This window comes from Eleutherodactylus coqui, chromosome 8 (genome assembly GCF_035609145.1).
Source record: "Eleutherodactylus coqui strain aEleCoq1 chromosome 8, aEleCoq1.hap1, whole genome shotgun sequence".
NCBI classification, from domain to species: Eukaryota; Metazoa; Chordata; class Amphibia; order Anura; family Eleutherodactylidae; genus Eleutherodactylus; species Eleutherodactylus coqui.
The window spans coordinates 63,482,538-63,495,678 of NC_089844.1; the positions used below are offsets into that span (position 1 = coordinate 63,482,538).

Below are 13,141 nucleotides of genomic sequence, written 5' to 3' on the forward strand. Positions count from 1 at the left end.
AACTCTCCAGTAGAAATAGTAAGTAAATGGCAAACTTAGCTTAAGCCAAGGAACATCTTCAGACACCTTCAGACAACGAGTCAATCTGATAGAGAGTCACAGATTGGACCAGATCTTCACACAAGACCATGTGGAATTAATTCCTGTCGCCTTCTGTGAGCACAGACTAATGCCAATTGGTTGGCTTGGATGTCCCACCTCTCAGCCAACCAATCAGACCATGTACAGGAGGAAAAGTGCCATTGTTGGCATTCAACGGTGAAATGACAATTAGCATGCACCGATGTGAGGATCGGATGGTTCAGGCTGACGTTGTGACGTCACTCCAGTCCTGATCCTCAATCATGGCCGGTGCTCCATGACGATTTTCTTTACATGATTATGGGGTTTGCCATCTTACCTGAACGGCTATTAACAGCATTCATGCTTTCCACCATATTTTATAGCTGAGCCAAGTGTGCATGTAGAGGGGGATATGGGAAAAGGTAACTATTGGTTGAATGAGCATTTGGTTGACTGTTCTCTAAAATGTGTGAGCAGCCTAAGAAATGGATGACTAGAATATTAACAACTTGACAGAAGGGCAAAACTCAGTGTCTCATAATTATGGGGGGTTAATGGTCATTTCGCAATGTAGACCTTATATAGCAGCAGTTTATTTTTTTCTGCCTATTGCTTTGTTTTTCTGGCTGCATTATATCTTTGGTATAAAGGTAGATACGAGTTTGCTTTGAACACAGACCCTTATACTGCACTGTCTTTGCCAACAGCACTTTAAATATGACATCAAGATTAACCTTTAATACAATGTTCATATCTGTCTGTGATGGAGAGGGAATATTTTCACAGATCACAGATGCAAAAGACAACGTGTCGAGAGAATATTGTTGACAGGTTCCGAAGAAAAACTAGGGATACTATTGACAAGTACATGATTTTGATCATAGCAAAAGCAGTTTTTTATGAAAATTAATCTTTTAGCTTGTGTTAAATTATCTACACCTAATGGCAACCTGTCACATTGAAAATGCTGTTCAGTCTGCAGTCTGCATGTTACAGAACACGAGGAGCCGAGTAAATAGATAGATAGATAGATTTAGGTGAGAAAAGTTTCAGTTTTACTTTTATTTTATTCATTTAAATCTCTACTCTGAGCTCAGGAGTCCAGTGGGCAGTCTTAATCACTAATAAGACCGCCCACCAGACTCCTGAGCTCAGATGAACAGATATATAAGTGAATAAAATACAAGTAACACTGAATCTTCCCCCATAAAACTATATCCAATCCAGAGGCGTAACATGAAGCTCCCGGGCCCCGATGCAAAACTTGTAACGGGGCCCACAACTATAATGCTATACTCATAGTACTGGGTTCCCTATATGGAGAAGAGAGGCCTTCTGGGCCCCCTAAGGCTCCTGGGCCCGGGTGCAACCGCATCCCCTGCATCCTCAATAGTTACGCCACTGATCCATTCTACTTGGCTCCTCCTGTTCTAGAACATGCTACCTTCAGTTTGGACAGCATGATCAAGCTGGCAAGTTCCCTTAACACTATGTAAAAAAATAATCATTTAAAGTAATATTTTATTAGGGATGATATGCACAGCAACATTGTATACATAAGCCTATTTGGCTGCATGCAGCATTATAGACCTGTAGGTCTTATAGGTGCTGTCATATGGTGCTTGTGGAAGGCACTGTATTCTCATATACTTGTAGGGGAGAAGAACGCATTTGGGCACCGGTACTCAAGAAGGATATATCAGAACAGCGTGGATAGAAAGGTGGGCAACTTAAGTAATAAAAACGGAATGGGCGGACTACAATACCCAGAAAAGTTATCAAAATACCCAGAGATTATTTAGAAAAAAGGACTATGACTGTAACAAGGGGGCGCCCTCTACATCTAGAGGAAAGAAGCTTTCTACACTGACATAGAAGGGGGTTCTTTACTGTAAGAGCAGTGAGACTATGGAACTCTCTGCCTGAGGACGTGGTGATGGTGAATTCACTAAAAGAGTTCAAGAGGGGCCTGGACACCTTTCATGAGTGATACAATATTATATGTTATAAACATTAATAATTTCAGAAGAGTCGGTGATCCAAAGATTATTCCGATTACCAGATTGGAGTCAAGAAGGAATTGTTTTCCCTTAAAGGGGTTGTCTCGCGGCAGCAAGTGGGGTTATACACTTCTGTATGGCCATATTAATGCACTTTGTAATATACATCGTGCATTAATTATGAGCCATACAGAAGTTATTCACTTACCTGCTCCGTTGCTAGCGTCCCCGTCGCCATGGATCCGTCTAAATTCGCTGTCTTCTGCCGTTTTTAGACGCGCTTGCGCAGTGCGGTCTTCTGCCTGGTGAATGGGGCCGCTCGTGCCGGAGAGCTGGTCCCGCGTCGTCATCGTAGCTCCGCCCTGTCACGTGTGCCGATTCCAGCCAATCAGGAGGCTGGAATCGGCAATGGACCGCACAGAGCCCACGGTGCACCATGGGAGAAGACCCGCGGTGCATCGTGGGTGAAGATCCCGGCGGCCATCTTGGAGAAGGAAGAAAGAAGTCGTCGCAGAGCGGGGATTCGGGTAAGTAATATAGATTTTTTTTTTTAACCCATCCTTTGGGTTTGTCTCGCGCCGAACGGGGGGCCTATTGAAAAAAAACCAAAACGTTTCGGCGCGAGACAACCCCTTTAAATGGGGAAAATTGGATTCAACCTCACTGGGGTTTTTTTTTGCCTTCCTCTGAATCAACAATGGAGGGTAACAGGCTGAACTGGATGGACACACATCTTATTTCGGCCTTCCATACTATGTTACTATGTTATGCTTCTAAAGTTGAATACCTCTAAATACAGCGTTTGAGTGGGAAAAGCTTATTGTGCACAGCGCTACAATATGGGGCCTTTAGAGACTATGGCCATGCTAATGCAAATTTGTACTTTGCTAATCAAACGTGGTTCTGTTAATCAATCACAGTCCATTTTGACCACCAAGGGGTACGGCACTATCACAGTAGATAGACCAGAATAATTTTTATTCTGCATATTTTAAATTTGAGCCTTTTAGATGCACAATGAGAAGATCCAGTGTCCATTAAAACCCCGGCTGGGCTTTTATCTGACATGCTTAAAATCCTCTCAGGAGAGATAGATAACACACACTTTCTGACGCGTTTCAGGTTACCTTGTAGTTCTTAGTAAAAGCTTGGCTGCTATGACTAAGTGCTATGAGTTAGCCTGAAACGGTGCGTGCTATCTGTCTTTGATGAGATTTTAAATAAGTAAGAATAAAGGCCAATGTTTTAATGGACCCTGGATCCTCTTCTTCTATTTCCATGCGTTCTCGTATCGTAGGTGAGCTTGTTAATTTTTTTTGCTCTTTGGCGCACAATAACTCACCCTGTATGGAAAAGAGATCAAAAATATTTACTGTGACCTTGTATTTACTTGAGACTATATCCCTACATCGGGTCAAAAAAAACTTGGACTTAAAATTCACAAGATTTTAATAAATAATAATAAAATACCTCGATTCTCTTGTTAGAAAACTCAAACTTTCCGCAATAACTTTATAATTTTTATCTGGTTCCCTATGAAAATTGACATGGATATTTTCCATATTTTCTTTACTTCAGCTACCAAAATTATTTTTGCTGCATTTTTCCCCCGTGACATATATGAGTGACGTTCATTAAAGATTTCCCCTGACCCACTTTTATTTATCGCAGGATACTGAAACTGCACATGTGTAATGATATAAGTCTCTATAGGTTACGCGTCAATTTGCAACTCTGAACTATTATTGGCCTTTCTTTTACAGGTACTGAAGTGGTGCGAGGTCTGATAATGGACCCAGTGGAATACAGAGCAGTCATCAAGGTCCTTTACTTCAAAGGCCGCACACCAAGGGAGACATTTGATGAGATGAAAGAGGTTCATGGGGAGGATTCCCCATCATATGATGTAGTCAAGAACTGGCATCGTCAATTCAAATGTGGCCAGACTTCGGTGGAAACGGCTTCAATTCCAGGGCGACCCCATTCCACAATCAATGAACAACACATCCAGAAAGTAGAGGCTGCCATTTTAGAAAGTTGCCATGTTACCATTCGCAACAGAGCTCAAAATGTCAAGAGTAGTGTGGGGGCCGTGAAAAAAATCATGCTCCTAGGCTCTTTTGACAATGTGCGATGGAAACCAGGAGGTCTTTTTCAACAGACTGATCACACAGGATGAAAGCCGAGTCCATCACAATGATCTGGAGACTAAAGCTCAGTCGATGCAATGGAAGCATCTGAACTCACCATCTCCAAAGAAGGCACGTGCCCAACCCTCGGCAGGCAAGGTCATGCTCATGGATTTCATAGCAAAGGGTACCACGATTACTGGGGCATACTATGCTTCACTGCTGCAGAAATTGTGGGAGGCCATCAAAATCAAGAGATGTCCAAACCAAGGCATGCCCACCAGAGATGTCCCAGTTCACAACTCACATGTTACCCAGATGGAAGCGCACTGCTGCGGGTATAAAATTCTATCTCCCTCATTCACCTGACCTCGCACCATCGGGCTTTCACCTCTTTCCAACAATGAAATCATTTTTGAAGGGCAAGCATTTTCCAAATGAGGAGACTCTGATTTCAGAAGTCACAACGTGGCTTTTGGAGCAACCTGTCGACTTCTACAAGTGAGGTGTTTACAGTTGCATAAAAAGATGGGAGAAGTTTGTGTTCCCCTAGACGGCACCTATGTAGAGAAGGGCTAATAACTGGGCCAAGTTTCATTGCTCTCAGTCCATAGGAAGTGGGTCAGGGAAAATATTTAATGAACGCCCCTCGTAGTACTATTTTTTTCAGTTTTTTTTTAAATTAGTATATTTACACTAAAATAAAGTACAGGAATGGATTCCTCATTTTGTTTTAGACGTTTTAATATATAATATGTATAGTTTTGAATTATAGTTCGCATACGACAACAGTTTTGTTGGCGTCGGTGGTGGGCTAATTTCTTTTTTATGTATGTATTTTTATTTTATTCTGTAATTTTTGAAACTTATTTTTGTAAGTATTTTTTTCAACATCTATGTCCCCCATGATATCATATTAGACCTTGCTTTTTTTAAATAAATATATTTTTATTTTGTTCTGTAAATTTTTTTTTAGCTTATACTTGTAACTATTTATTTAACATTAGAGATGAGCGAGTATACTCTCTAAGGCACATTACTCGAGCGAGTAGTGCCTTAGCCGAGTATATCCCCGCTCGTCTCTAAAGATTCGGGAGCCGGCAGGAGATGGGGGGGGCGGGGGAGAGCGGGGAGGAACAGAGGGGAGATCTCTCTCTCCCCCCCGCTCCCGCCTGCTCCCCGCTGCAACTCACCTGTCACCGGCCCCCGAATCTTTAGAGACGAGCGGGGAGATACTCGGCTAAGGCACTACTCACTTGAGTAATGTACCTTAGCGAGTATACTCGCTCATCTCTATTTAACATCTATGTCTTATGACTTTCTATAAGACCACTAGGGGTCATTCACATTGTCTTTTTTTTTTCATTTCACACTTTTCCACTGTAGCTGAGGCATCCATAGGTGCCCTAGTTACAGGGGACAACATACCCTTGTGTCAGTAGTCGCTAACAGAGCTGATTAGGGTCTGCTTAGACCCTGCAGCTCTGCTGTGGCAGATGGCTTCCGGTGGTCACATGATTGCTGGGTTGCATACTAGAAGAAACACTTTCACGTTCAATTCTTAGTACATAGCGCTCATTAACTAACAGCTGAGGACCCAACCTGCTCCTGCTAGATTGCAGGAGCAGAGGCTTTAATCATGTGCCGTAGTTTTGCTATTGGCAGGGATTAAAGCCCAGGACCAAGCACCATATATTTACTGCACTTGGTCCTTAAGTGGTTAAACATTGTCCTTTATAAGGAAAAGTAGGCAAAGATTGCCAAGTCAAGATGTGCCATGCTGATATACACCAACCCAAACAGACTGAATGCTGTCATAAAGTCAAAGGGTGCATAATAGAGATGAGCGAGCACGCTCGGATAAGTCAGTTACTCGAGTGAACCTCACTCTTCTCGAGTAACTGCATTCTTGTCCGAGCATGCTTGGGGGGCGGCGGGGGGCAGTGGGGTGTATCTAATGGCTACTATAGCAAATCTACATTTGCTGCATGTGCATTACATGCATTTTTGCTCCACATATGTGGGGATTTTTACGTCCATATTGCATCTGTGTGTTCTCCGGTTTTTCCTGTATGCAAAAAAAAACAAAAAACGCAAGGAGGCCCAAGAGATGTGAGCTTTGTCACAACCTACAGAAAACAAGCACCAATACACCCTTGTCATTCAGTGGGTCCATAATCAGTCAGTAAAAAATAGAGTCTGAATAGAAACATAAAACATGTCTGGGTCCGTGGGTCCTTATAACCCAATGGGGCCTTTGGGCACCATTGGTGTCTGTCATGTGACATATCCATCACAGTGGATCCATTTTTGCCCAATAGAAAATATTACCAATGAATGCAAATACAGATGCAATACTGCTGGAATACTGATACATCCAGTTTAATCATATATCCAAATTGTGGATCCATAGTACAGACATTTAGAAATACGCTCGTGTGAAACAGGATATACTCTATACCCAGCACACCGTCCTCCTTACACTGTTATCTACTAATTCTCCTTACATTATGCACCTTTATCCATGCATGCTCCATACACCACGCTCCTTATGCCTTGCTCCTCAATCTATGCCCATCACATCATACACTATGTCACCTAGACCATTCTCCGTACATTGCACTCCTTTATCCGTGCTCCTTGGAAGCTCTCAATTAAGCTGTGAGCATGGAAAGAACAAATAGCTCTCTAATAATTCCTGTTGCAATATGCTTTTAAAGATTTATTTCCCTTGCTAAACAGTTTTCGGTAAAGGTCATCGTAAGATATCCTGTTGCACCTGCAATATGCGATGCCCTCCTGGGACGTCTATTCAATAACAGATGCTTACTCTGCAGTTGTTCTCACGTGTTGTTCCACATCTCTGTGCAATACTTGGTAAGATGCCCTGAGCACTTGACTTCAATACTTTGACTCAGATTTTATTAACAGTGAGCAGGTTTACTGTGCCAAGAGTAAAGAACAACTTGATATCCATCTACACATTAGGTTTTGCGGTGCTATTAAGTGAATTGTTCACTCTGGATGTATGGAAAAGAGGATTTGGCCTCCTTATTCTCAACTTCAAAACAAAAAATGAGCTGCGCTTATAAGGAATAGATTTGGTATAATGATCATTTATGCACAGAGTTTTTATACTCAGAGCAGTCACTGCTCCAAACGGGACTTGCACTCTGATTTTCCTTGGACACATATAGACTAGAGCCAGGATAATAGAAAATACTCTGTTTTTGGAAATGAAAACAGAAATAACTAAATTCCATTATAAATGCTACCCTGATAGGATTCAAACTCAAGAAGAATACAACTTTTCCAAACTTGATGCCTAGTAGCATCTAAAATCAAGCTACATACAACAAATCACAAAGTGATAACTGTTAAGGTGCTTGTACACATTAGGTACAACTGGACCATACTAGCTGATTTCAGCCGCACTACAAGCAAAAACATGTGTCTCAGTGGTCTTGTGCATTTAATATTTGAATTAAATTTTATAACTGTTATATTTACTAATAGCATAAAAATGTAAAGTTCTTAGCACATAATTTGATCAAAACATATAGGCCCATCCGCCACATCTAGGTAATCCCTTATTCAGATAAGGCCTACTCAAAATAAACTCACCCTTCCTTTGGCCTAAGCCCGAGTCTTTTTAGAGTAGGTTCCATATGAATAAAGAGTCATATGGATGTTGCAGATGGGACCACATATTTTGATCAAAATGTGCACCTTGCATTTTTATGCTGTTAGTAAAATACAACAGTTGTGCAATTTTCTGGAGATTTACTATTCCACCCAACCGAGTGCATGGAAGCAGAGAGTCACTGCTAGTAAACATAGAAGAAAAAAATTTAAGTTTTCCAGCAACGCGAACAGTATAAAAGTATATCTTTATTTCAACATTTCAGTAAAAACATGCATGAAAACCCCAACATGGGTATTTCAAATGCCTACATGTTTTGAGCGGGAGCTCTGAGTCACTCATGGCACAAGCTCCTGCTTGAAACATGTAGATGTTTAAAATATACATGCTGAGGTTTTTAAATCCATTTTTCTACAGAAATGCAGAAACAAAGAATTCTTTTATATTGCTGAAAGTTACTTGAAAACTTCTATTTTTTTCTTCTAAGTTGTGCAATTTTGTTCAGATATTAAATGTGCATGACTGCTGCGGCACGAGTTTTTGCTTGTATTGTGGTTGCCATGGCTGACGTGTACCTGTGAATTTAATTTATTTGTAGGAAGTGCTGGCTGATTTGGTTTTTGATTTCAGTTGCTGGGACGACAATCTAATGTGTATGAGGACCTCTTGACTCAACGACAGACTTCAAGAGAAAGGAGTTGAATTTCAATATGCCGATCCTTTGATACCATGGGGATACATTTCTGCTAAAGATGTCTTGCGGTGGCTAACTTCTCTCTTCCTACTGAAATGAACATGCATGCTCAGCTGAGCATCAAGCCTGAAGAAACAGATGTTGCTCAAATGAGTGTTCAGCCAACAGTTATTTAATGTGTATGGTTGCTTTTTACAGTCTATGCACATGCAATAATCTTAGGCCTCATGTCCACGGGGAAAACAGGCCCGCTACGGATTCTACATGGAGAATCTGCAGCGGGTCCCTCCTGCCCCGCGGACATGAGCGCTGAAAATAGGAATTTAAAAGAATTTACCCATCCGTAGCGGGCGGGGAAAGTCTTCTCTTCCTCACGGCCGGATCTTCTTTTTCGGACGGCGGATGAACTAGTCACGGCTGCGGCACGTCGCCGACATGCCGCGCGCATGCGCCGGGCACATCCGCCGAGCCGAAGCAAGAAAGATGCGGCTGTGAGGAAGAGAAGACCTTCCCGGTCCGCTCCGGATGGGTAAATTCTTATAAATTCCTATTTTAGGTCTCCCGCGGATCCGGACGGCTTCCATAGGCTTCAATAGAAGCCCGCGGGAGCCATCCCCGCGGGAGACCCGCATGAAAATGGAGCATGGTCCAGATTTTTTCATGCTCCATTTTTTTTAAAATCCCTTTTATTGACCATCCGCGGGTATTTATCTACCCCGCGGGTGGTCAATGCATCCCTATGGGGTGCGGATCCGCGTGCAGAAAAAGAGTTAAAATCTGCTGCGGATTTTAATTCTTATTTTGCCTGTGGACATGAGCCCTTAGAGAAGGATACCTATGTAATATGACATGCAATGAACTAGGCTACAATTTTTTCAGAAGAATTCCATATGAATAGGTCACAAAAACAACCTTGTGTGTCTCCGTAAAGAAATCAGAAGCTCACAGAGGTGCAATATGGCCCTACAACAGTCTATGGGCACCATATGACAGATCTGCCTAACATCGATCCGTAAGAGAGACATGTGTATGGGCTTAACCCTTTGCAATCCAATTTTGGATTCAGGGTTTCCTAGGGGGTTTTCTCTTTCTGCCATTATACAAGAGCGCCACTTGCCGGCTAGAGCCAGTTCTGTGGTTTTAGACATGTTGGAGAGGCCCCCAACAACAGAGCGGCCAGTGATATACAGCAAGAATACCCTGCTGGACATCTTCCGACATTGAAAGCTGTACAGCCCTCAATCAGAATGTCTTTAGACCTCAGTGGATTGGAAAGGGTTAAATCAGAACATTTGAATAAATTGGAAAATGAAATAGATGATGAAATCTTACCTGTTTGTGTGCGTGATCATAGGAATTAATGTGGTTATCAAATTCTTGATGCTTATAATATTGCTTATCACACAGCTCACAGTAGAAATTTGCTTTCAGAGATTCCAAAGCATTTCCTCTTGAATTTTCCTTTTCCGACAAGTCCTTAAAGAAAAGTTGTGAGATAATTATTGATTTGCTTAAGTGATGAAGATTGCAACCTGCAAAGCAATTAAACCAGTGCTTTAAAGTGTCTGATGTTTTTAGCAAATTGCTGAATAGTTTTGGTCCTTTTGGTAGGATCAATGCAGAATATCACAGTTACTGTACTAGGGCAAAGTATTCACAAGTAACTAAGTAGCCATGAAGTGCAATCATTTTAAAGGTGTCAAATACAAAGACTGTCAACCTCCCACTCCCACAATAAAAAACAAAAAATATACACAGACCAAAGGTGAATAAGCCTGGTTTTAGACAAAGTGTGGCCCTGTGCCAAGTTAAAAGTGGGGCCCGAAGATGGTGTATTATTTTAGTTATATAGAGATGAGTGGTGATTTATGACACCGATGTGTAAAGACATGGATGTATAAAGATATTTGATTCACCAAAAGCAGGAACGGTGAAGTCCAAGGAATCCCTAATAGGTATGGGGGTGTGGGGTGTAGAGATCATCCTGCTTCCAGGAAAAATGAGAATATTAAGTTTAGGTCTAGAGATTCACTTTAAGGGATTCTGTTACTATGTTCATGCTGCCCAAACCCATGTTGCTATGTTTTATTCCGAAACGCTGCAATGTTTAGAATAAATACAGTTTGAAGTTTGACTTGGAGCTGAGGTCGGATTCACGGAGGCGGGCCATGCCGTTCTCTGCCCGCTTCATGAAGATTGACGGCTCTGTCCCAGCTTGTATATAGGAAGAGAGCTGTCAGTCTTCATGAATGGGTGGGGAGAGGTAGGTGCGGCCCGCCTTTGAAGTTTGACTTGAAGTTGAACTCCAAGTCACAAAGTGTGTCTATTGTGAAATGCCCAGCGTTCCAGAATAAAGCACCCATGGAGAAACAACAGGCGTTCTTGTCCCAGGTTTGTGCTGCCCAGGGATCGAGCAACTGGTGACAGAATCCCTTTTAAAGGGAATTTGTCAGCTTTGTTATGGGCAGCAAAATGGAGCTGACCGGTTCCCTTTAAAGAGGCTCTATAGGAAAAGAAAAAAATATGCTAGTATAAATAAAATTGTAGCAGGGGGTTGGACCCGATGACCCACTGATGACCGTTGGACCCACTGAGTAGCGGGTTGGACCCGATGACCCTGGAGGTCCCTCCCAACTCTACCATTCTATGATTCTATGACATTTAATTAGCAAAAAAAGTCTTGCGTTGTCTATGACATACTCAGTATGATAAATTAAATTAGTCGCTGTTACATTATTTTGTCAGGAACCAATCCTAGAATGTAGGGTGCATGCTACATGATGGGTTCCATGGGGAAGCACCACTGCTGGAGAGCAGTGTCAGATCTCTTTCTGTTTCAAGTCACTGTCAGCAGCAATGTAAGTTCTCAAACCATTGTGCTCAATCGGTCTGATGGGATTTTGGAGTCTTGGGCATAGGCTGCAGCATCCTACGACTATATGGTGTATTCAACAACCAGCAGCTGATGTTACAGCCACCATCCTAGCCTCCAAAATTTGTTTTATGCAATATATGAGACAACTAAACTGGAGCCTAAAACTTTAATGTATTATATACATTGCCTTCATCTGTACACATTACCTAACCCTTATAAATGAAAGACTAAAATGATGCAACGCTAATTTTCAGATAACCCTAATGACTACACTATGGCCTAAACCTTGAAGACAATGCATGAATGATTAATCTGTACACATTTCCTAACCTTAACCCTAATAAATAAAGAATACAATGATGCAATGTTTGTCTTCACATAACAGTTTGCAAATAACATGTTCTCATCTCTTGTCTATTCTTAATCAATTTGGGTTTCACGGGTTTCAATTTGCTAATAAAGTGTCCCCTATTATCTATCATGTTATACTTTACCGCAAAAGATACAAGAGATTCTGTAGAAGAGATATGTCTATAATTCTCTAGGTAAAGCCTATAAGGTCAGATTGAAAGGACCTTACTGTGCCATAAACTGCTAGGCATTCTACTGAATACCTTCATGTCATACAACGCCACTAACATATACAGTATACAAGACCTAATCAAAGAGCAGACAAAATTGTTTGACTACTTTAAGGTCTTCACAGGGTCCATGTGTGCTTAGATTCTAGATGAAGTGTGTAGCTCTGCTCCTCTCTCAGCAGGAACTCCCAGCATCATCTCAAGAACCAATCAACAGATGAAAAGCATACATTGTTGTGATTCTGCCTTATGTCCCAGCCCTGTCTTCTCCTGGAGTTTTTCTTTACCTCTCACAAAACAAACTCTGGCATTCAGTCGCCGAGAACTTCAGCTGCGAGAAGAGAGCTCAGCGTTTGTTACAGAATCTATAAGTAAAACATTTAGCTTAAATCCCTAAATTAAAGGGGTTTTAGAAAAACAAACTTCTTTCAAAAACAACGCCATATCTGTCCATGGGTTGTGTCTGGTATTACAGCTCAGTCCCATTCACTTCAATGGAGATGAGGTGCAATATCAAACACAAGTCATGGATAAGTGTGAAAGAAGGCAGCCATGTTTTTCCATTCTTGGACATCCCCTTTAAGTATTATACCTAATGCAGGGCCTAATATAGTAATTTATGACACAGGGATTATCTGCCTACAGCTAACATGCTGTCTATGAAGATACCCTAACAGTGCCCATTCTTGGCCCCACTATAGACTTGCTTGTGGTTATCCTCACAAAAGTGCGCAGTTCATTGTGCAATTGCGCGGGGATAGGGTTTGCATTTGCACACCCCATAGACTTCTATGGTGCATTTGGTGAGCACCCATATAGAGAGTGTTGCGTTTCTTTTTCGTGCACACAAAATGTGCGCACAAAGCGAAGGTGGAACTAGATACAGTTAAAACAATGAGTTCTATTCTCTGTATATTGTATGAGCAAATTTTGCACATGCAAACACGCTCGCGTGAAGCCGCCCTTAAACTATAGATCTATTCTTTTTTCACGGCTGTTTTTTAAAAACCTAGTATGTCCTAATTTTGTCAGTTTTTGCCTCCATATTGCTATTCTTTTCTATTGGATAAACACGGATCAGAATTTGCCCAGTAGGAAATAAATCAAAATGACATCAAATACGAAGGCAAATACTGATCAAAAAGTGATGAAATAC

The 13,141-nt window shown here is 41.6% G+C and overlaps 1 protein-coding gene across 2 annotated transcripts in view; it reads right to left on the reverse strand.

Annotated features, from left to right (window-relative positions):
• Positions 1-13,141, reverse strand: part of ZNF804A (zinc finger protein 804A) — a 151,978-nt gene that overhangs the window by 13,214 nt on the left and 125,623 nt on the right. The window contains exon 2 of one of the 2 annotated variants that reach the window (XM_066575742.1): positions 9,862-10,005. In XM_066575742.1, the coding sequence (XP_066431839.1) occupies positions 9,862-10,005 (144 nt within the window). Of the gene's footprint in view, positions 1-9,861; positions 10,006-13,141 lie in introns of those variants that run through there. The other variant, XM_066575743.1, reaches the window with a different exon arrangement.